The 20,789-nt window shown below is 41.9% G+C and overlaps 2 protein-coding genes across 5 annotated transcripts; both read right to left on the reverse strand.

Moving 5' to 3' along the window:
• Positions 1-76: 76 nt before the first annotated feature.
• Positions 77-10,454, reverse strand: CASP6 (caspase 6). 4 transcript variants are annotated; one of them, XM_064417197.1, is made up of 8 exons: positions 10,271-10,454; positions 8,355-8,396; positions 7,560-7,602; positions 5,743-5,889; positions 5,234-5,310; positions 4,610-4,785; positions 2,319-2,475; positions 77-1,710 (listed from the first exon to the last, which is right to left on the reverse strand). In XM_064417197.1, exons 1-8 carry the CDS (start codon positions 10,437-10,439, stop codon positions 1,472-1,474), a joined length of 1,050 nt encoding a protein of 349 aa, XP_064273267.1. In that variant the 5' UTR covers positions 10,440-10,454; the 3' UTR covers positions 77-1,471. The 4 variants fall into 4 exon arrangements, with proteins under 4 accessions (XP_064273267.1, XP_064273266.1, XP_064273268.1 ...); XM_064417196.1 differs by having other exon boundaries at positions 5,743-5,892; XM_064417198.1 differs by lacking the exon at positions 10,271-10,454 and adding an exon at positions 10,035-10,131 and having other exon boundaries at positions 5,743-5,892.
• Positions 10,455-13,315: 2,861 nt separating this feature from the next.
• PLA2G12A (phospholipase A2 group XIIA) lies at positions 13,316-19,529 on the reverse strand. The gene is made up of 4 exons (XM_064417207.1): positions 19,226-19,529; positions 17,489-17,565; positions 16,468-16,633; positions 13,316-14,804 (listed from the first exon to the last, which is right to left on the reverse strand). The coding sequence occupies exons 1-4, from the start codon at positions 19,449-19,451 to the stop codon at positions 14,686-14,688; spliced, it is 588 nt and encodes a 195-aa protein (XP_064273277.1). The 5' UTR covers positions 19,452-19,529; the 3' UTR covers positions 13,316-14,685.
• Positions 19,530-20,789: the final 1,260 nt, after the last annotated feature.

Genomic DNA, 20,789 nt, shown 5'->3' on the forward strand with positions numbered 1-20,789 from the left:
AGATTAGCATGACAATTAAACTTTCTTAGTAAATAGTGCTGGAAAAGTAAGGTATCTCAAACTTGCTATAAAATAATTTATGTTTCACTGTTGCATTTTATTGAAAGAATTTATCAAAACATTCAAACATACATGATTTATACACTTGTTTAAAAGAAGGTGTAGTAAGATACAGCATTTATGACTCAGAACATTGTATATGGAAAGACTTAACTAAAGCAGAACCAGTAAACCGATTATTTTTTTTCCACGGGAAAGTGGATTAGAGCTGGAAAAGTAAGGTATCTCAAACTTGCTATTAAATCATTTATGTTTCACTGTTACATTTTATTAAAAGAATTTATCAAAACATTCAAACATAACATGATTTATACACCTGTTTGAAAGAAGGTGTAGTAAGATACAGCATTTATGACTCAGAACAGTGTATACAGAAAGACTTAACTAAAGCAGAACCAGTAAACCAATTATTTTTTTCCCAGGAAAGTGGATTAAGACACTTTGTTCAGTTTGAGTTCCCTGTTGATCCTCAGAGGAACAATAATGCTAAAAAAATATATATTATTTGGTTCAAGTCAGTACCACAATTACTGCAGCAGTAACAATGCTGTGGTGACCATGCACCATCACTTTTATGTACACAATGCCAGAGGTATGGCTGATCTTCTCCATGGCCTGAAGAGGAGGCCTGATGCAACTTAAAGGCCTGAAGCATGAAGGTTTGCATCTGTTATATTTTGTAGAGTTGCCTAGAGCTGTCCAGCAGCTTTAGCTTTAGAGAAATGGACAAGACAAGCTCACCCTGAGCAAACTGTACATGGTCTTGTCTCATTACTGCTGTTTTTCTCCTGAGGATGCAAAGCACCAGCAAACTGTAATTGTACCCCAAGCATAAATTTTATTCAAGTAAAAGGAAACCCTTTATTAATCAACCCTATTTGATTAATCCTGTATTAATGCCAGTTGTACTCAAGGAATTAAGTTCCTTTTTAGTGTTGCAAGAAAATTTTTAAAATGTTTTAAAAGCCCAAAAAAGCTACAAAAGTTGTGGATTCTGCTGTCCGCATATTTAAAAAGATGTCCTACAAACCATATTCCCTGTAAACTCTGCTCTAGGAGCAAGACAAGTTAATCTAATAGAACATTTAGAAATGTTTTGGAAATAGTAAAATGTGCCATAGTTAGATGGCAATCAAGCAAGAAGCTTTTAAGAAAAAGGTAGTCTGGAGCATCAGTTTCCATAAAATCTGAGCACCTTCTAATACTCTGGCACCAGTCAACTTCTCCCATATTCCCTGAGATTAATTCCCTGGTGTAATTCTAACTTTAAAACTTTAGAAACTATTAGATATACAAACTGTAACATTTGATCCCAGTGATGTTGCAGACAGTCTTGCAGAATATTATGTCTCCTCAGCTAAGATGGTATTCTTTGCTCTGCATGAGCTAATAGTCATCACTGCTAAATAATCTACTTAGATTTTGGATGAAAATACAATTTTTTAGTTAACATTGAGGCAAAACAAGGAATCTGTTTTTTTCCTATAGCATTAATGTCTTTGCACATATCTACTCTGCGATATGATACTTTCCTGTTAACAACAGTAAGAAGTTCTGTGAACTCCAAGGAAGATCCATGCTTCCTAAGGGTCTCACACAAATCCTGGATGTACCAGGAGCCATTCAGAGTTTCACGATGAGAATAGTAGCCTAGAGTAGAAAAAGAGCATAAAATTACATCCAAATGTTAGTAGTGGTAACCTCTTAGAAAAATATTTATGAGAGTCACTGTTTGCCAGCTACCATCTGTAACGAATTACTAATGGGTCTAAGTCTTACTTTGCCAATTAAACTGCAAATTGTAGATGGGAAGTGGCTTTGGTACGACTTGTGGTGCTCAGCTAAGAGCAACATGATTCAGGGATTGGTAGCTTACAGGACTGCACCTCTACTTCATAAGAGAGCAGATGGGATTGAGGACAACATACATGGGGGGACTGGAGAGAACAGCCATGTAGTGCAGGGAAATTTATAAGCCAGCAGAATCCTGGAAAAGAGATGGATGTTGGCTGTCAGGAGGCAGCTCAGCTGCAAGATTGATGACAATGTTTTTGTTTGGCAAATTTAATGCACCTTGATAATTTACTTTCACTTCTTCTTTAGCACGTAACATGCTTTCCCAGACAAGTTGCTACTTAACAGACATGTAAATCAGATTTACATGGAACTGTTCTCATTTTTTGGACTGCAAAATGAAGACATGTTCAGGGCTGTTAGAGTGAAGTAACAGACACTGGATGTAAAATATCAGAACTCACCTTCTGCCACAGAGTAGCACATGATAAAGTCTGCACCAGCAGGCAGAGTGTAGACACCAGCTGCATCCACTTCAGTCTCATTGACAGGGGATTCACTGCTGTTGTCTGTTGAGTCGTGAGCAATGACTGCATCATCATGTTTGTCCCCTCGACAGGCCTGTTGGTGAGAAGTGGTGTTATGTCTGCACCCCTGCCGAGTCACTGTTAATAGGATAATTCTGACACTAACCAGAGGCACTTCTTTCAACTAGGTGTGCCACATTACCATGGCTCTGCCTTCAGAAAGACACGTTTATTTCTCTGTCACTTAAAATGTTGGGGACAAAGTCCATTGAAAGCTCGAAGATGATCTCAGAATCACTAAGACTGGAAGGGATCTCTTGAGATCATCTAGTCCAGCCCCCTGACTCAAGTAGTGTAAGCTACAGCATGCTGTCCAGGACTACGTCCAGTCAGTTTTTGAGGATCTTCATAGGTGGAGACTCCACAGTCTGTATGGGTGACTTCTTCCAGTGTTTGACCAACCTCACAGTAAAAAAAATGTTTTCTTGTGTTGAGATGAAATTTTATGTGTTTTAATTTGTGCCAGTTGCCTCTTAATCTGTCACTCAGGTACCACTGAAAAGAGCCTGTCTCCCTCTTACTCCCTCCCACCAGGTGTTCAGAACATTGGTAAGATTCCCCTGAGCCATCTCCTCCAAGCTGAACAGTCCAGCTCTCTCAGCCTCTCCTCACATCAAACATGCCCCAGAGTCCCTTAATCATCTCTGTGGCCCTTTGCAGGACTCACTCCAGTAAGTGCATTTTTGTTGAACTGCGGAACTGGACTGGACACAGTACTTCAGAGGCAGCCTCACTGCTGAGCAGAGAGGAAGAACTGCCTCCCTTGCTGGCAGGGCAGTGTTGAATTACTGCTCTGAAGCACAGCCATCATTACATGCTGTTACACTCCTGCTCTTAGTGCAGTCTCAAGTGTGTTTGTTGAGGGAAGGTTTTTTGTGAGAAGTCAGTAGTGATCCCACTATTGTCAGTGGTGCAGAAACATTCCATGGAGGATAACAAGGTGAAAACACACTCACAAGATAGAAAGGAGCATTACTTCAGAACTACCACTAAAAAAAAGAAAAACATAATCTTCTTTACAGTGATAAAGTTTCATCTTGATGTTTCTTCTGATTTTCAGAGGTAATTGCTATGCCAGTTGTGCTGGAAAAGAACTCAGCTGATGAACTAAGTTAATTAGCTTTTTGATGAGTATATATTATAAATGTTTCCAAGTATTACTTACTACAATTGAAATATGAAAGTATTTTTTCCATCTTTGGCATCAGATTGAAAAAAAAAAAATCTGAATGAGTCCTAACGAAAGGTGAATTAACAATATGCTGCTTCTTGCAGCAACCCCGTACCCTTACAAGGAAGCTTGCATTTGGGAAAAAAAAGGTAATACTTAGAATTACTCTGTAAACTATTACAATTACAATCTGCTGAAGGCCAGGCTCATATATGAGTTTCCTTATTGTAATCTGGATAAAGATGGGATAAAGCCCTGCATGACCTGGTTTGATCCTATAACTCTGCTTTGAACAGGAGGCTGGACCAGAGACCTCCTGAGGTCCCAACTTTCATTCTCCTGTGAACCAAGGAAAATAATAGGAGATTATATATGGTCATTTTTTGACCACTGAGCAGAAACAGTATTCCTGAGACAATAAAACCTTAATTTGATTCTTTGGATTCTACAGAGATGCCAAGTATAGGTCATAGACAAAAAAACCCAACAACCAACAACAACAACAACAAATGAAAATCACTACCACCACAAAAACCAACCAACCAAAAAGTCCCACAAAAAAAAGAAAACAGTCAACCCAAACACAAAACCCAATTTCACTGAGGATCAAGTAAAGGGACTTGCCTGGAAGGAAGCAATGAAACTGGAAGGAAGCAATGAAACTACAAAGGTTAGATAGCTTATCAGCTTAGACTTGGACCAATAGGAACTGAGCTGAGGCTGCAAAAAACCCTGGTACTGCCTTCTCTGCTATTAAATACACACTGACAGTCTATCTGACATGGGTTTAATTTGTATTTCTTTTTGTAAAATTACTTATTAAATACAGCTGTAATAATAATATTAACAGTAGTATACAATAGGGTTTCTAATAAAAAGAGAAGAATCCTAGTCCTAAAAGCCTTGTGGAAAGACTGCATCGGGACAACTGACATCTGTACTGCAGGAAGACACAAGTCAGTGTTAACTTCACTGAATTCAGAAACAGACATCTTACCTGAATGATAAATATCTTTGGTTTTCCTACCAAACTCTGGCACTTGTCTCCTCTGAACATGTCTGTGATTGTCTGAATTTTGATTTTGTCATCATATGCATAAACGTGACCATCCTCACCGTGGCTCAGGAACACACACACAAAGCAGTCAGCATTGCTGTGGTCCTCCCTAGAGGCTGAAATAGTCGAGTGGTGTTTAAATGACAAAACAGTCATATCCAGGTCATATTCAGGTCTAAAAAATATTGTACATTCATATCATATCCTTGAATCCCCAGTCAGTCATTTTTCAAATGGATGCTATTTTCAGGAAAAGCCATATTGTAGGGATTTCAAGGTGCATTGATTCAACCTGGCTGAAGGGGCCCTAACCATAAAAAGAAGAATGTAATTATCTTCTCCCAGCTGCATGTACCGTCTTTCAGCTTTTAGAGACTTAGTTCTCTCCACTGAAGCTTCACTTACATTGCAGTAAAATAATTTTCAGTCTTAACCTTTAAGTGCTTCTAATGTTAAATTGCTTGTGCACAAAAATTTATTTTAAGTAAGATGAATGGAGAGGTTGGAAGAAAAGGTATCTGGGAATTCTGCTGCAATAGATATAACCAATACACAGTCTCTTACCTTCATAAATTTTCTTCTGCACATCTTCTACTTTCAGATCATCAAAAAGTCTGACTTCAAACCCAAGGTCTGTCAAACTGTTAAAACAGATCAGTGTTAGTAAAATTTTTGCTCAAATTATATATCAATTGCTACCAACTCAGTTTCTTTCCCTGTGGGGGAATTAATATTCTTGTGCATATTTATGAAGAAAACTACTAAAGTTGATTTTGAATTCAAACTGTTGTCAAGTACAGGTCTAACACCTAAAGTTACTTCAAGAGTTTGTCCAAAGAAAGCTCTGGACTCACAGGACTTATGCCAGCAGTTTCTGTCACCTAAAAAAAAATGTGCCTTGAAGCTTTTTAATTATGGCTTTCTTCATTCAAGTTGCATAGGTGCTATGTCTGCAAAATCTTCTGGTCTCTACCTAAACACAAGATTTTGGAAACTCCTTAATTTGACCACGATTTCTAAAGTTCAGATTTTTTAAGGGTTAGTAGAGCAACCAAGTTTCTTAAGTTTCTTACCTGCGTTTCAGATTGTTTCTGTCTGCCATAGTCCCACGTCTGTCGTTCAGCTTTAAATGCCAAAAAAAGTGCTCGTGATTGAAGATCAATGCAAGTCCTCTTCTTTGATGGTTCATTTTGTACTCCACTGCAGGATCAAGTGACTGTCTGCTGCCACAGAGGGAAAACATTTTTGGTAATAGAGCCTGTTTCATTAGTTAAGGCACATAACAGTGCATTTCAGACATGGCTCCAATTCTCCATGTTATGTGTTCAGCTAAATATTAACGTAATTGGATAGCACACAAGTACTTTTTTGGAATTGTAGCTGTCTGTGATTTGCTTCAAGTTTTTCTAAGTAAATCAAGTGCTGCACTGTAATCAATAGACTATAAACTGGGGATGAGGTGCTAAGTGTAGTGTATCTTGCAAAAGGAGAACAAATGTTTGTTACTTACCCTAATGAAATGAAAGCCATAAAGCTATGACAATTTAATTTGACAAGTTTAAGTTGAGAAGTTCATCTAAGTTTTTAGCAACCAGTCCATAAAATCCTGAAGCTGAAGGACGAAGGTCTTAAGGAATAAATGACCAACCCAGCTTCTAAGTAGAGGACTTTATTATGGCAACAAACACATAGAATACCTGTGTGTTTTGAGAGTAGCATTCTGCAATTTTATTGGTTTATGAGCAAAACACAGCATAGGATGTGTGACAGCATACTCTGGACTTGGCTGTGGACCCAAAAGACCCTAAGTGTTGACATGGCTGTAATTAGAAAGACAAAGCTGACAATTTTTCTGCTTTTGTTTTATTGGTGCAGAAAACAGAAACTGAAACACTTCTGGCAGCAGCGCTGGCAATAGACAGGTCCAGAGTTCGAGGTACACGGAATGATAGTCCAGGTCATGCTGCCATGTTAGTACTTTCTTTCATGCTATGGAATATTCAGGTTTGGTGCAATTACAGGAGAAAGTTGCTTAGAATATTTGCCTGCAGATGTTGATGATCAGAGTTTCATCAGCAAATGTTTTTGTTTCACAGCAAAATTACCATTGTTACCTGTAGACTATCTCTGCTTCTCCACTTTGTTATGAGAATCCCCTTAATGAAACACATTTTTGTAACATATACATAAGAATTCAGACAGAGAACAGGAATTTAGGATGACTGTTCAAAGTCAGGGAGATTTAACAATGTTGGCTGGATAACCAATAAGAGAAATTGGGTGCTTTATCACATTCTTCCCATTCTGAGTATCAAACATGATAAAATGCAAAGATTATAAATTTTAGCCTTGTAATTATGAACAATTTCACCTGTACCAGAATTTTTTCAGATTCTGGCAATTTCTCTTCCTTAGGATTTGGCTAGGTGCATGGTTAGTGGGGATTTTGGACAGCTTGGTCACTGCGTCCTGTGAATGACCATTGAAGGATGATGCCCTAAATAGGTCTTTCTCTACTCAGCTGTATGGATGAGGCAAAGTTATCAGGCAGGTAGTTTACTGTTTTCTGGACTTTCATGGAATCACTGTTCCATGGTCCATTTCCCCTCCTTCCAGAGGAATACATTCCTGTGTTACAACCTTAGTCTGTCCAGTGGCTTCTTAGATTGTGATGGTCTTTGCACATTGCCTACAATAAAAAGAGAACACTCCTCATGGTCCCTTCCACATGCCTTCACATCTGCAGCTGGTGTAGCTAAAACTACAAACATGTTTTGTAAGTGGGTGGAGTTGAATCAAATAATTCTATCAAATTCTTAACAAAAATCAGAAAACCCTGCACTGACCTCAGTCCCTTGGGACATCTCTGTTACTGCCACCAGAACTTTACCTTATAGTGAGTGCATCTACTTCTGTGATGTTCTCATTTCCATCTGTCAGAGAAATCAAAAAGTTATTTAGCCACAAACTCATTCATTAAAAACAAACAAAACCAATTTGAACTTATGCATCCAGCCTTGAAGTTTAGCTGTTAATGTGAACCAAAAGCTCATTCATACATCAGGTAAGCAGGCATGCAGGTAAACAGCCTCATTAGTTTTTGTCTGCACCCACAGCTTTCGGAAGTTGTTCTGGAAGTTCTGACTCCAGCAGTCTGAATTTCAGGTGGTCAAGACATGAACATTTTCTATCTGTCTGTGTATCTGTACCTATATAAACATATTCAGAGATTATGATTTTATATAACCAACTAGCTTGGTATATTTTTAAATGAGACTAACTCAACAGTAAAAATCTTACATAACTTAAAAATATATTGGTGTTTCTTTTCTTTCAGTGATGCTGCTAATACAAAGCTGAGCATTCTCTTTGGGGTTGGATGCAGCACACGAGTCACAGTAGATAGTGTAACAGCTGTTGACAACTGAGAAGATGCAAGATTGAAACTTTTTCTTCTACTGAACTCTACAGGCTTTAAGTACCTCGAATACAGAATGGACATAAAAGTAACAATGTGGGAACAACAAGGAACATGCACATCTTGGGAGTGTGCAGAACTACGGACTTGCAGATGGTTAGGCTAAAATCCTTGTTCCTCTTACTTAAGCATCTCAGTGGGCTATTAAATCACTACTACTGGTAGAGACTAACTGCCACATTATGAGAACTGTACAGGACACTGTACCTGTGGTGGGTAATATAGGTCTGCTATCCAGCTGGACACGGCCTGCAATTATAAAAAGAGTCACATGTACATGTAATTTGCAAACTACTTTGCACATACAATACTAGCTTTTCACATCTCTTTTTCAAATGTTATTAATGCTTTTTGCAAAACTAATGTATTGATAGAGGACAAAAGTTCTTGCGATCCACTCCCCCTGAAACAGATCATTAAATTTTATAGTCATCAAAGTTTAAGACAGAAAATGTAGACACAGGAGGACTAGAATTCCTGGGTGACAGAAAACTAGGAAAGATGGTTTTCCTGTTAATTTAATCCTGTTTAGTAACTTCCTAGTCTTTGGTTTTTCATTGTCGCTCTCATATTGCAGCTTCATGCACAAATACACTATTTGAATTATCATGATTTATGAAAAGTTTTCTGTCTTACACAGGAACAAGCTTGTTCTAAAATCTTGTTGAGACCCACGGGACTACTTGTCTTTAATTTTGTGAAGACGGATTGCTTCAAAGGAATCAAAAATCAGGTATGGGCTAGGTTACACCGGAATCTCACAGCATCTATCCCTGGATGCGCTTCTGTCTCATCAGGTCTGCCATCAACACCAAAGGGCAAAGCACTTAGAAACAACCGGATGGCACACAAAAGAAGTCCCTTTCAGCCTAGCTGCATCTCCGGGAACCCAGCTCCAGTTTTGCTGCCCTGACTTCTCCTGCCCTCCAGTTACCCGCCGGGGACCTTTCCCGCTTCCCTGTCCCGCGGCCGTGCCGGGAGCCGGAGGGGTTTTCCCCTGCGCGGCGTGCCCTGGATTCACTGCAAATCCATTTCCTCGTTGGCCGGCCTTTGCCTCGCACCTTCCCCGTTCCCCTCCTCCTCAGGAAGGAAATGTTATACATACATATTATAATACTGGATTTTTGCAAATATTAAATGGATTTTAGATGTGTAATGTTAAAGTAACTTTGTTATATAGTTTTTATTTCTGTTGTTAATTAAGCTTAGTGTAATATCTGATATAATACGCTTGTGTTAAAATGCCTGCTTGGATGGGATAACATCCGCTGAATATATGAAGAAGACACCTGCTACAGATGTGCCAACTATCAGCACTCACCATCTGAAGACAGTGTGGAGCAGGGCCCAAAAACTGGAGGTGTTAATAATGGACTAAAACCACACCCAAGGAATCCACATTCTCTAAAAAGGTAGACCCAAACTGAACAGTTCATGGAATCCGTAAACTAGTTTGGGGGAAAACTTTACTATGCATAGTTGAATGAATACACGACAGGCTGATGCAATAGATGTAATGGCTGATTTGAGGAGTATCCCCGAAGTCTTGCCTGAGGGCCAATACGCACCCGGCCGTAATAGCCTTTACTCTATGGTCTTGTCTCCTATTGTCCTTTGTTAAACTTTTTTCATTTTCACAGGAGAGGGAACGTGTTTTTCACCGAAAGGACAGAAGCAAAGCCCCGCTCCCCGTGAGCTCCCCTCCGGGCAGCGCTCCCGGCGCTCTGGGGGAGCTCGGGCGCTCCGGCTGGGCAGCCCCGCTGGCCCCGGCCCCTCCCGGGCCCGACATTCCCCATCCCCATCCCGCTCCCGCTCCCGCTCCGCGCCGGCTCCGGCAGGAACCCAGCGCTTCCCGGCCCTTCCCCCCGCGCCCCGCCGCACACGCACCCGCCGGCGGCCGCCGCTCCGAGCCCGACATCGCGGTGCACCGAGGCACGGCTGCACCCCACACCACCGCAGCCCCGCCGAGCTCCCCGCCCCGAGCCTTCCTCCCGCTCGGCCCGCCCCCTCGCCCTTTGTTTCCGCGGCGGCGCCTCCGCCAGGAGGGGCGAGGGAGGGATCGGGAAGCGCCAGGCTGGGTGCTGGGGTGCGCCCAGTGTTTCCTGCGGCGATACTTTACTGACCGCGCTCGAGTAACTGCGCCGGCTTGTACAAAACCATCGTCCTGAAATGTGGTGAGAGCCTCCCGTGTTCACTGGGTTTAAATTTTTCAAAACTGTACTCAAATTCCCATTTCAGGCCCATAGTGTTTTCTTTCCTGTGCGGCTCCTGTTCCTCAAAGTGCGCTTCCATTCGGGCACCCACACACGACCTTTGAGAAGTGTGGATGTGTGGATCATTCTGCAGCTTCGCTCTGTTCTCGCTTCAGCTCTCTTTGATGGTTTCGGAACTGTGTGGCGTGTGACAAGGTGTTGACGAGAGTGCCCCGGTGTCTTAACGAGCATTCCCCAGCCGGGAATTATGCGGCACTTGCCGGTCACCGATCAATTGCGTAACAAACAAGTTTCTAAACCAAAGCCAATGACAAAACCTCATTCTTCTGTATAAGAGCTTTACAGATTGTACCCTAGAGGGATCTGAATTTTTTATCCAGCCTCCTTTTAGGGAGATAAACTCACGTATGAATGTGCACTTAAGAGTCCTGCCACAAGCACAAAAGGAAGCAGATTTAGAGTGGAATTATAGGCATTTTTACCCAGTCTGGTTTTACTCAGCCTTCTTGCATGGGTAAAGATTTTAGACAAGATGTCTCCCTGTGATTAAATGAGGCATGGGGTATTTTTAATTGCCTTTGCTCGTTTTGGTCTTGTTCTGACTTGTTACCCTCAGACTGCCAGTAGGCAGCTGGATCAAGATAGAACTTTGTTTCAACTATCTTTGTGCAAACTTTAGTTAGAACATGACACAATCACAAAGTTTGCATCTTATACTGGGTAACATTTAGACTCCTGCCAAACAGATTAATTTTTTGGCAACTGCAGATCGCAGCTCTCACAGCTCTTGCTAGAGCTGCCCCTGAACCCACTGGCATCCAGACTCCAGAGTGAAGTTCTGCAGCCGCAGAACCAAAATCCAGGACTCTGTCAGCCATGTTCCTCAGTCCAACAGTTTGCTTAGATCCTTGTAAGACAGAGGTTTTTTCTGCTCTGTTTTGCTGGAGGCTAAGAGCAGGCTCAGCCACTTGTTGAGTCACAGGTAACTTGATCGCAGTGAGCAGCTCGAGGTAGCCTTGGGCTGGTGTGCATTTCCAGCTCATTGTAATATAAGAAAGTTTTATTGTGAGACGTTCCCATAGGTTTAGAAACACTTTCAGATTGTAGGTGGGTATTGTTTGGAAAAGCATTATGGATGGATCAGAACTACAGTCTGAAGAAGGAAATTTGATTGTGGACACACTGCTGTACAGTATTACTGACCACACAAAACCATGCAGTGTTGAGTTAAATGAGTAGCTAGCTATAGTATTGTTATGCTTTAATTTAGCATGGAGCTGTTCACTCACTCCCCCCAGTGGGATGAGGGAGAAAATCAGAAAAAAGGTAAAGACAGTTTAACAGGACAGAAAAGGAGGGGAAAATAATAATAAAAGGATATACAAGACCAGTGACCACCCACTGATCGATTCACAGCCAGTCCCCAAGGAGTGATCAGTGTCCTTCCCTGGCCAACTCCCTCCAGTCTTATTGTTCAGCAGGATTCCATAAAGTGTGGGATATCCCTTGGGTCAGCTGGGGTCTGCTGACCTGGCTATGTCTGCTCCCAAATCCTTATGCACATCAGCCTGCTCACTGGCAGGGCAGCAGGAGAAGCTGTGTTTTATCAACATTATTCTCATCCTCAAACCAAAACACAGCATTGTATCAGCTGCTAAAGAAAACATTAACTATAACTGCCACAACCAGAACAAGCATTACATTTTTTGATATATTTATAAATATGTAAGTTCTTAAATGGTATGATTGATCCTAGGAGTGATAGCTAGCCTTCATCTTAGGGCTATGGTCTACAAAATGCATTTTGTATAACTTGCAGGCAATTCTAATCAAGGATTTCTGTAACAGGAAAAGCTTGTGCAAAGTAAAGACTATCTGGAAGAAGTGAAATGCCTCCTGTGGTTTGCAAGCAGAACTATCAAAGTGCTATCCAGCAGTATTAAAGCTCTTTTGGTGTTTTACGTGGTTTGAAAGAAACTCCGGGAGGCTTTCATGGTATAATTACAGGTCAGTACAGGAGGGAACAAAACCCAGCTCTTTCCAACAGTGAAAACCTTCTGTGTTGTCGTGTTTTAACCCCAGCCAGTGACTAAGTATATATGTGTACACACACACAGGCACACACACACGGGATGGGAAGATGGAGAATCAGAAAAAGTAAAACTCATAGGTTTAGGTAGGAACATTTCAGTAACTGAAATAAAGTAAACAAAAATAATAAAAATTAAAAGGATAAAGAGAGAGATGAGTAGACCCCAAGACAGACAAGTGATACACAACACAGTTGCTCACCACCCCCTGTCCAGTCCCCAAGCAGCAGCTGGTGGCTTCAGGCTGATCAGGATATAAACTCCTTTTTATATACTAGACATGATGCTCTATGGTGTGAAATATTCCTTTGGGCAGTTTGGGTCAGCTGTCCTGGCCCTGCTTCCTTCCAGCTTCTTGTGCACCTCCTCACTGGTGGAGTACGGTAACCTGAGAAGTCCTGGATTTAAGGTAAGCACTGCTCAGCAACAACTCAATCATCAGTGTTACCACCATTATTCTCACACTACATCCAAAACACAGCACTGCATCAGTTACTACGAAGAAAATTAACTCTATCCCATCCAAACCCAGGATATGCATTAATTTAAGCACCTAGTTTGACCCCATTTGTACAGAACTCAGCAAGCCATCTAGCTGAATTAGTGGTTTGGACTCATTGTGGTACTTTTGTCATTTTAAGCAAACAAGACCATTAACATTCCCTCCTTTAATGTTAAAAAGATTTGTAGGGTTACAACCATGGAATTCCAGGGTAATGCAGAATTGTTTCAATTCTATGGTAGAAGAAGTTAGGGGAAGTACAAGTTCATCTAGCAAAGTTTCATAAAGCTCTACAATAATATTTCTCTTTTAGTGCTATTTCATATCCACAAATAGGAAAAGAAACATTGAGGCACAACCAAAGAACTTCAACAGAAACTTTTTGTTTATGAAGCCTTTACATTCACTGTCATGTACACTAAGCACTAGTGACAAACAAACCAAAAAATACAACTGGTAAAGAAAAAAACACACAAAATTATATCACATTATAGTCTATGAGTCCAGTGAATTTTATGCATTTAATTTCTATTGCCTGTTCACAGATGCAATATTTTAATTTTCATTCCTCTCCTGTGAATATTTATAGCAAATTGCTTTTTAATGAAAGCAAATCATTATCTTTCTAACAGAGGACCTAATGCAGAAGTTAACTGACACCTGTAGGTAAGCAACAAGTACAGAGACCAAACCCCAAATAATTCAGACATCAGGTAATTTTAGTTAGAGAAGTCAGAGAGGGAACAAGTGACAGAAGTACAGGCTCATATATCCATCAGCCTCACAGAGGGCATATTAAATAAGTTTTTTGGGCACAATGATCTTAACTGTGGAACTTCCTTTTAGTTTTCATCAGAACAGACTAAATGAAAGCAAAGATGAATACAGTAGCCAAGTTGTGCCACAACAGAAACATAAATCAACATATTTGTACATATATCCTTTCCGTGCATATAATACACAACACAAAATGTTTTATTCAAAAACAGACATTTGATGAATTTTTAAAAAATAACATAGAAACTACATTTCACCATTCTGTCAAATCAAAAGTATATCCTTAGGCTGCAAACCATTCGTTTTACTGGACAGCCCTTAAAAGGATCAACCTATTTGATCTGGAAAGTGCTGCAGAAGTAAGGCATTGATATAGAATCAGGTAGAAATATGTAGTGCGTGTACATTGGCTTGGGGTGTTTTCCTGGTTTTTTAACAACAAACCTGCAGGACCACACCCATGAGAGAGAACTCAAGGCAACTTGCAGCAGAAACATGCAGGTACAGGCTATGAAAGATGTCTCATACTGGTACACACAACACACTCTCCTGTTGAACCCATCAGATGCTTCAACTGCTAGTAAACCTAAAATGTGACCTGTATTAAAAATCACCTGAGAATTCAATATAACTCCTTGGTGCCTCCGATGTCCCCACTATGGAGTCTTCTTGGAACATTAAAATGGCACCAGCATTTTACAATGTCACGCCCTAGGTGGACATACACCAAAGGAAAGCAATTTCAGTCCCCAAGCTTCTGGCATAAAATGGAGAGAAGGATGACTTGTTTCTTTTTTACATGAATGAGAATATCATAGTGATCTTCAAATCAGTGAATTCATGTCAGTGTTTAATGTATCACTGTCTGAAAAGCCTAAAGGTTTGTAACCAAGACTTGCTTCCTTTTGGCTGGATCTTCAGCTTTATTGTACACCACGAGATCTCGGTGTCTTCTCTCAGAGATCCGTCTTGCCCTCGTAATGACACGTACAAGCAGCTCTCTGGCTGTCCAGGTATGGCTTGCATCCTAAATGTATAACTGCATCAAACAGCAGCTGGACAGTTGATTCACAAGCTGCAAGCAAAGAAGAGTTCAGTTAAAAGTACTCTTTGAGTGGAATAGAAACTAACAGGAGAAAACTCTGGCAAACTGAGAATGACTCTAAGAAAGAAACAATCTTCTCTGGGCAAAGCAAATAGATTGTCAAATGAAAGACTGAAGTATCACAGAGTCATTTAAGTTTTGAGTAAAGATTTTTTATATGCCAAACAAAATGAAAATTCATTGCATATGGAATGTTACCTGTGTTGGAAAGATACTGAGTCTTGGCAGATGAAAGAGCTGGTTTACCTTCTCACTCTTTGCATCCCAGTTTATGCAGAGGTTGCTATCTTTAACATCAGCTCAACAGAATTGAACAAATATTCACCAGTTCTGATACTGAAGACTAACATGATGATTTATTTACAGTTAAATAAATTTGAGAAGTTCAAACACAAGGTTGTTCTAAGAACTTACTGCTCCCAATGGGAGTATTTACTATGAAAGTGACACTGACCAAGTTAAAAAGTAATTATGTATCCATCAGCTGCAGGCCAACAACCAGAAGAAATACCATATGGTCTGTTACTGAGAAACCTAACATTTATTCATTAGGGGACAGCATTAACTACTTCCACTATGACAGTCTATTATTTTAATACCTTATTTCATAACAGGGAAAGATTCTGTATTTTCCTGTAGTTTACTAGCAATCACACATAGAAGTTTAGAAATCACCCAGCAGAACAGTCATGTTACAGCTATGTTACAGTAAATGCATCTATAATTCTTGCATTTTGATCAAGTTGTATTCCAATATTCACACTCCCAAATGGGCAGCTGAACTGGTTTAGGACAAATTAGGGAAAATATCTCCAAAGGAGCCCCTTATAGGAAACAAAACCCTCCGCACCTTCCCCCCTCCCCACCACTGGGTTCGGGAAGAATTTCTTCAGAGGGGAAGTGGAAAAAGCTTGTTTATTAAAGAACAACAAAAAAACACTCCCAGCACAAGAGAAATAGCCCGAGATGGCAACAGATGTTTCACCAGTCCAAGGGGTCGAGCCGTTTCTCTCTTCGCTGCGGAGGGTACGAAGCTTCTCTTGCAGACCCCGGACAGAGCCCCTTGCACGGCGCCGGTCCGATATCTTCGGGGGGGGAAAGGGGGGGGGGGGGGGAAGGGGAAGGAAGGGAACAACAGAAACCGGGGAAAGGAGGGGAAAAAGAAAAATGGCGAAAAAAACAAGCGAGCTAAAAAAGCAAGAAAAAAAGAAAGAGAAGCAAAGCTAGAAGAGCAAGCAAGCAGCCAGCCGGCCAAGCAAGCATGCAAAAAGTCCAGCCCCAAGGCAGGGGGGGGGGGAAGAACAAAAACGATAGACACAACAAACGGAGCAGGGGACAGAAACCACGATTTGGGATAATAAGCATGAAAATGTCCTGTCCCCACGACAGCAGCATTATTTTTTCTCCTAAAGTTGAAACTAACCTTAACTTGAAGTTAGATTTAACCTTGATCATTTTCCTGTGCTGTTTCACTGCTCTGCTGTACAAGCACCTGGGCTGCACAGGAGAGGGACAGAACAAAGCCTCCTTCATCAGCTTATGAAAATGTGACCTTGCTGCACTGCACAAAGATTCTCTGCCAAGTTAAGCTCAGGTTAAACATTAAAAAAAAAAAAGGCTTTTTCACACTTACCCTGGACACTCTCTGAGATTCCAAGCGTTTTCTGCACATCTCTGCAAATTTTTGAGAGGCAGGTCTGAAACTGCTCATCACAATCATTTTTTTTATTGCCACAAGTATCATAGCATCTGTCGTGGTGATTGCAGCACCTTGTCATTGAAGGGATGCCAATGTCAAACTGTGCAGAAAACACACACACACCTCCATTGGTATTCCAGCATAAGAAAAATAGAGCCTATGGACAGACTGTAACAGTTAAAAATTAAAACTAATGGGATGGGTTGAGATGAAGACAGTTTAATAGATGAATCAAAGAAGACAAAAATATCCCAAAACGAGCAGTGCGAAAATCATTCAGCTCATTTCAAAGCAGAGGATACCAAGCTAGTCTCTTGCAACAGCCACCTGGAAGTCATACACAGCTCTGCAATGACCTCCTCCCCACCTTCTCCCACTGCTCCAGTTTTTACTGCTGGGCACCACTGTACAGTATGGAACATCCCTCTGTTCAGTGTAGGTCTGCTGCCCAGCTGTGTCCCCACCCAGCATCTTGCCCAGCCCCAGCTTACACTCTGGGGTGGTGGATGGGCAGAGTTGGGGAAAAAAAAAAGTCCCAAAGCTGGAGGACGAAAAGCTGACTCCTATTTTCTTTCTAGCATTAAGGAAAAAGGGTTTGTGTCAATAAGGACAGCAAGAGTCATAGCCAAACCCTCCACTCTCACACGGCTACAGCTGCAGTTACACATTGCTTTCAAGACTGTGCAAACAAAGTACTAAACCAAACACTCAAAACCCAAGAAATTTATCATCATCACATTTTATGCTTGTAATCTTGGAAAATGTTTATGCTGTGTTCATTTACAATACTAACACTTCCCATATGTTGTCACCAGAGCATGTGTTAGGAGCTGATAAGAACACGGACCTTGTATATGGATGCTGTCTCAGAAGGGGGGATGGAAAAAATAATCTACGCTGAGGAAAGCTGATGTACGAAAGACACACAAAGGAGCCCCCACATGGAAATACTGACCTGAACTCCAAACAGAGGGGATCCACAGCCATTTGGGGGTGATGGTTTATATCCATAGCGTGGAACAGGTCTTGATCCTAAAAAAGGTAATTTGTCATGTCTCAAATAGATATTTTTTCACAGGATTTTAGTAGTTTTAAAACTCACCACAGACATTTGTTTGCCTCAAGACAGTATCAGTTGTATTTTTAACTTAAACATATATTCAGGTACCCGCATATCAACAATTCTTTCCAAATCACAACTCAGGGGTACTAGGCAATTTTTTTTTAGAAAGGGGGACAAGGGAGGACACAGCTGAGCAAGTGTCAATGTTTGCTTCCTAAGTTAAAAAAAATTTATTAAAATCCATGTGTTGGTTAAGTATGCAATATATAGGACTATATTAACAGAGTACTTTAGTGTAAGTTCATTAATACTTCTATGCTCTATATGCAACCAACAGTAGTTATCTGATTTTTTTATCTTAACTGGAATGAAACATCATTTTTATTTTTACAGCTGTAACATTAATAGAATTTAAATTAGTAGACACTGCTAAACTCACATCTCCCCAAACACTTGATAATGCAGAAAACCAAGGAATTCTGCATCCCAAGTTAAGAAAGACCGTGGAGTTAATTTGAAAAATGACCCTCCCATTCATTTCAGTATTGGAAACAATCTGAAGCCACAGTCAAATGTAATAGGAAAAGAAAACCACATTTGAAAAATGCATATTTTAGTCCAGAGTGTAAATGTCACAGTGTCCTGGCCACTCTTGTACAACCAGCCAGGGTGTCACCACCAGACTCATTCCCTGACTTAAGAAATAACCTGACTCAGTAAACTGGGATGATGTGACTCCACCATGGCCGGCTATGCCAGCCTCCCGTTCTGGGGTGCTCTTGAGGTGCCAGTGAAAAGCCTGGAAAGAGATCCCATTTCTGGAGCATCACCTGCCTGGCACCAGGATGGGCACAGCACGGGAGGTGATCACAGAATGGGTCAGGCTGGAAGGCACCACAGTGAGTCATCTGGACCAAATGCCCTGATCAAGCAGGGTCATCCTAATAATAACAGTAAAATAATAATAATAATAATAATAATAATAATAATAATAATAATAATAATAATAACAACAACAACCATCATCATCTATCAGGTCATGCCAATTTGAGCTGCCTCAGTTATAGTTCAGGCAAATGAGGCAGCTGAAGCCCAGGGAAGAAGCACAGATCACAGCTGTCCTCTGCTGGTAGCAGCAGGACACAAAGAGCAGGATGCATTCCTTCCACTGGCAAACGCGGCTGCCATTAAAACCTGTTATTCAAGTGCGACTTCAAAACAACATATTCCATAGCTCAGATTTAAGCTCTTCTGTCCCAAACCGAAATGCTCAGGAGTCCTCGTAAATAACCAGCCTGGAGAGAGTAACTCTTCCCACTCCAGGGTTTTTCCCTGGATACATCAGCTACGTATTTGACAGCAATAAGCCTTTCTCCAAGGGAAACGTCTTGGAGACGCTTAAAAGGAGCTACTTAAAAGTCGCCTTAGGAGACCCGCTTGAGTGTACCCCTGCTCCGCACACGTTATGCCCGTATTTAAGCACACATACACGTGCAGGGGCTGGCTCGCCCAGGCTCGTACGGGATTTACAGGCACGCTCTCCGGAGGAGCTCGGCAGGGAGGCTCGCCCCGGGAGCGGCCCCGGGCCGCCCTGCCCGGGACAAGGGTCGCGCCGCCGGCCCCGCTCACCGTCGCTGCACTTGTACTGGCAGAGCCCGTCCTCGCCGCCCAGCAGGTCCAGGGCCGCGTTCAGGTACATGTCGATCTTGTGCACGCCATTGCGGATCGTCTTCAGCGTCATCCGCCAGTCCGGCGTCTGCGGCGCCTCCTGGCCCCGCGCCGGCCGCCAGGCGCAGCCCGCGACCGCCACCAGCAGCAGCAGCGGGGGCAGCAGCGACAGCCGGGCCGGGGCCATGCCGAGCCCGCTAAGCCGCCGCCTTCTTCTTCTCCTCCTCCGCCGCCCGCCCGGCCCGGCCCGCTACCACCACCGGCACCGCCAGGGCCGCCATGGTCCCCGCGGCCCCGCCCGAGCGCCCGCCCGCCCGCGGGGAGGGGCCGCCCCCGCCGGCCGGCCATGGCCGCGCCGCCGAGCGCTCCGTGTGCCCTGTGAGGGGTTCCCTGTGCCGTGTCAGCTGTGCCCTGTGCCGTGTGCCCTGTGCGGGGTTCCCTGTGCCCTCTGCCGTGTGTCCTCTGCCGTGCGCGGCCTTCCGGACGGTAGTGCCGAGCGGCTGAGCCGGGCCCCCGAGGGACCGAACTCTGTGACGGTGCTGGGTGCGAGGGAAACTCACCCGGCCGTGCTTGCACATGGAGTGGCTCTCACGGCGTCGCCAAAAGTGCGAGGAGCGCTTGAAAAGTGCAAGGAGCACCATGAAAGTGTATCTGTTAAACGGTAAAAGTCCGGTCTTGATTTGTTCAAAAGAAAAATCAGACCAAAATGAACTTGCTTTACTAAGCGCCGTGTTTGGTTTTCAGCATTTAAAAAAAATTTATATCTAAATGCTAGATGCTTCGCAGATGAACTGAATTGGAACCACGTGAAAATTGTTTTAACTGTCGTAATGAAAACTCTGATTGTTGTGTGAAATCCCTCAGAAAATAGTAGTATTTGGCTTCAGGGCCAAAGTTAAATGTAAAGAAGAACCGGAAATGGAAAGAGAGCCAAGAGACTTTCAGAACCGACAGGGCATAAAGACAAATATTTTGCTATTTTTTTTCAATTTTTTTATTTGCAACCTCAGCATTTAGTATTATGTGTAGTTAACTAATGAAATTGGTGGGAAAAGTTCTTCACAGAAAAATTAAGTCAAACAAAAGAGGGAGCTCTTTGTACATCTGTCCAGCGTTTTCCTTTTTAGGATTTCTTTACCAAGACCCTGATTCAGCAAAATAATTTCTGTGTAGGAATGTACTTAAATGCTTTCCTAAATAGCAGACTTTGTTGAGGGTGTGTGTGTGTTTGTTAAGAGAAGGAATTCACACCCTTACTTTAATTATTTTGGTGACTAATGGTGTCTTTATGTGACCGAGTCATGCTGATGTGGGGTTTTTACAAGTCTGGAAGATTAGAAAAGTCAATGAAAACATAAAAATTGTTGTCTGACTGTCATGAATTATAGAAGAAATAGCACCACAACAAGTGTGTTGTGTGAACATGTGCAATTTATTCAGCAGGATAATTTAGAGAAATAAAGTGAAATAGATATTGAAAGTGTTTGTCATTAGAATACAGTGAAAAATGTTCTAAAGCTATTGA

The sequence above is a fragment of the Passer domesticus genome, chromosome 4 (assembly GCF_036417665.1).
Source record: "Passer domesticus isolate bPasDom1 chromosome 4, bPasDom1.hap1, whole genome shotgun sequence".
In the NCBI taxonomy this organism is placed as follows: Eukaryota; Metazoa; Chordata; class Aves; order Passeriformes; family Passeridae; genus Passer; species Passer domesticus.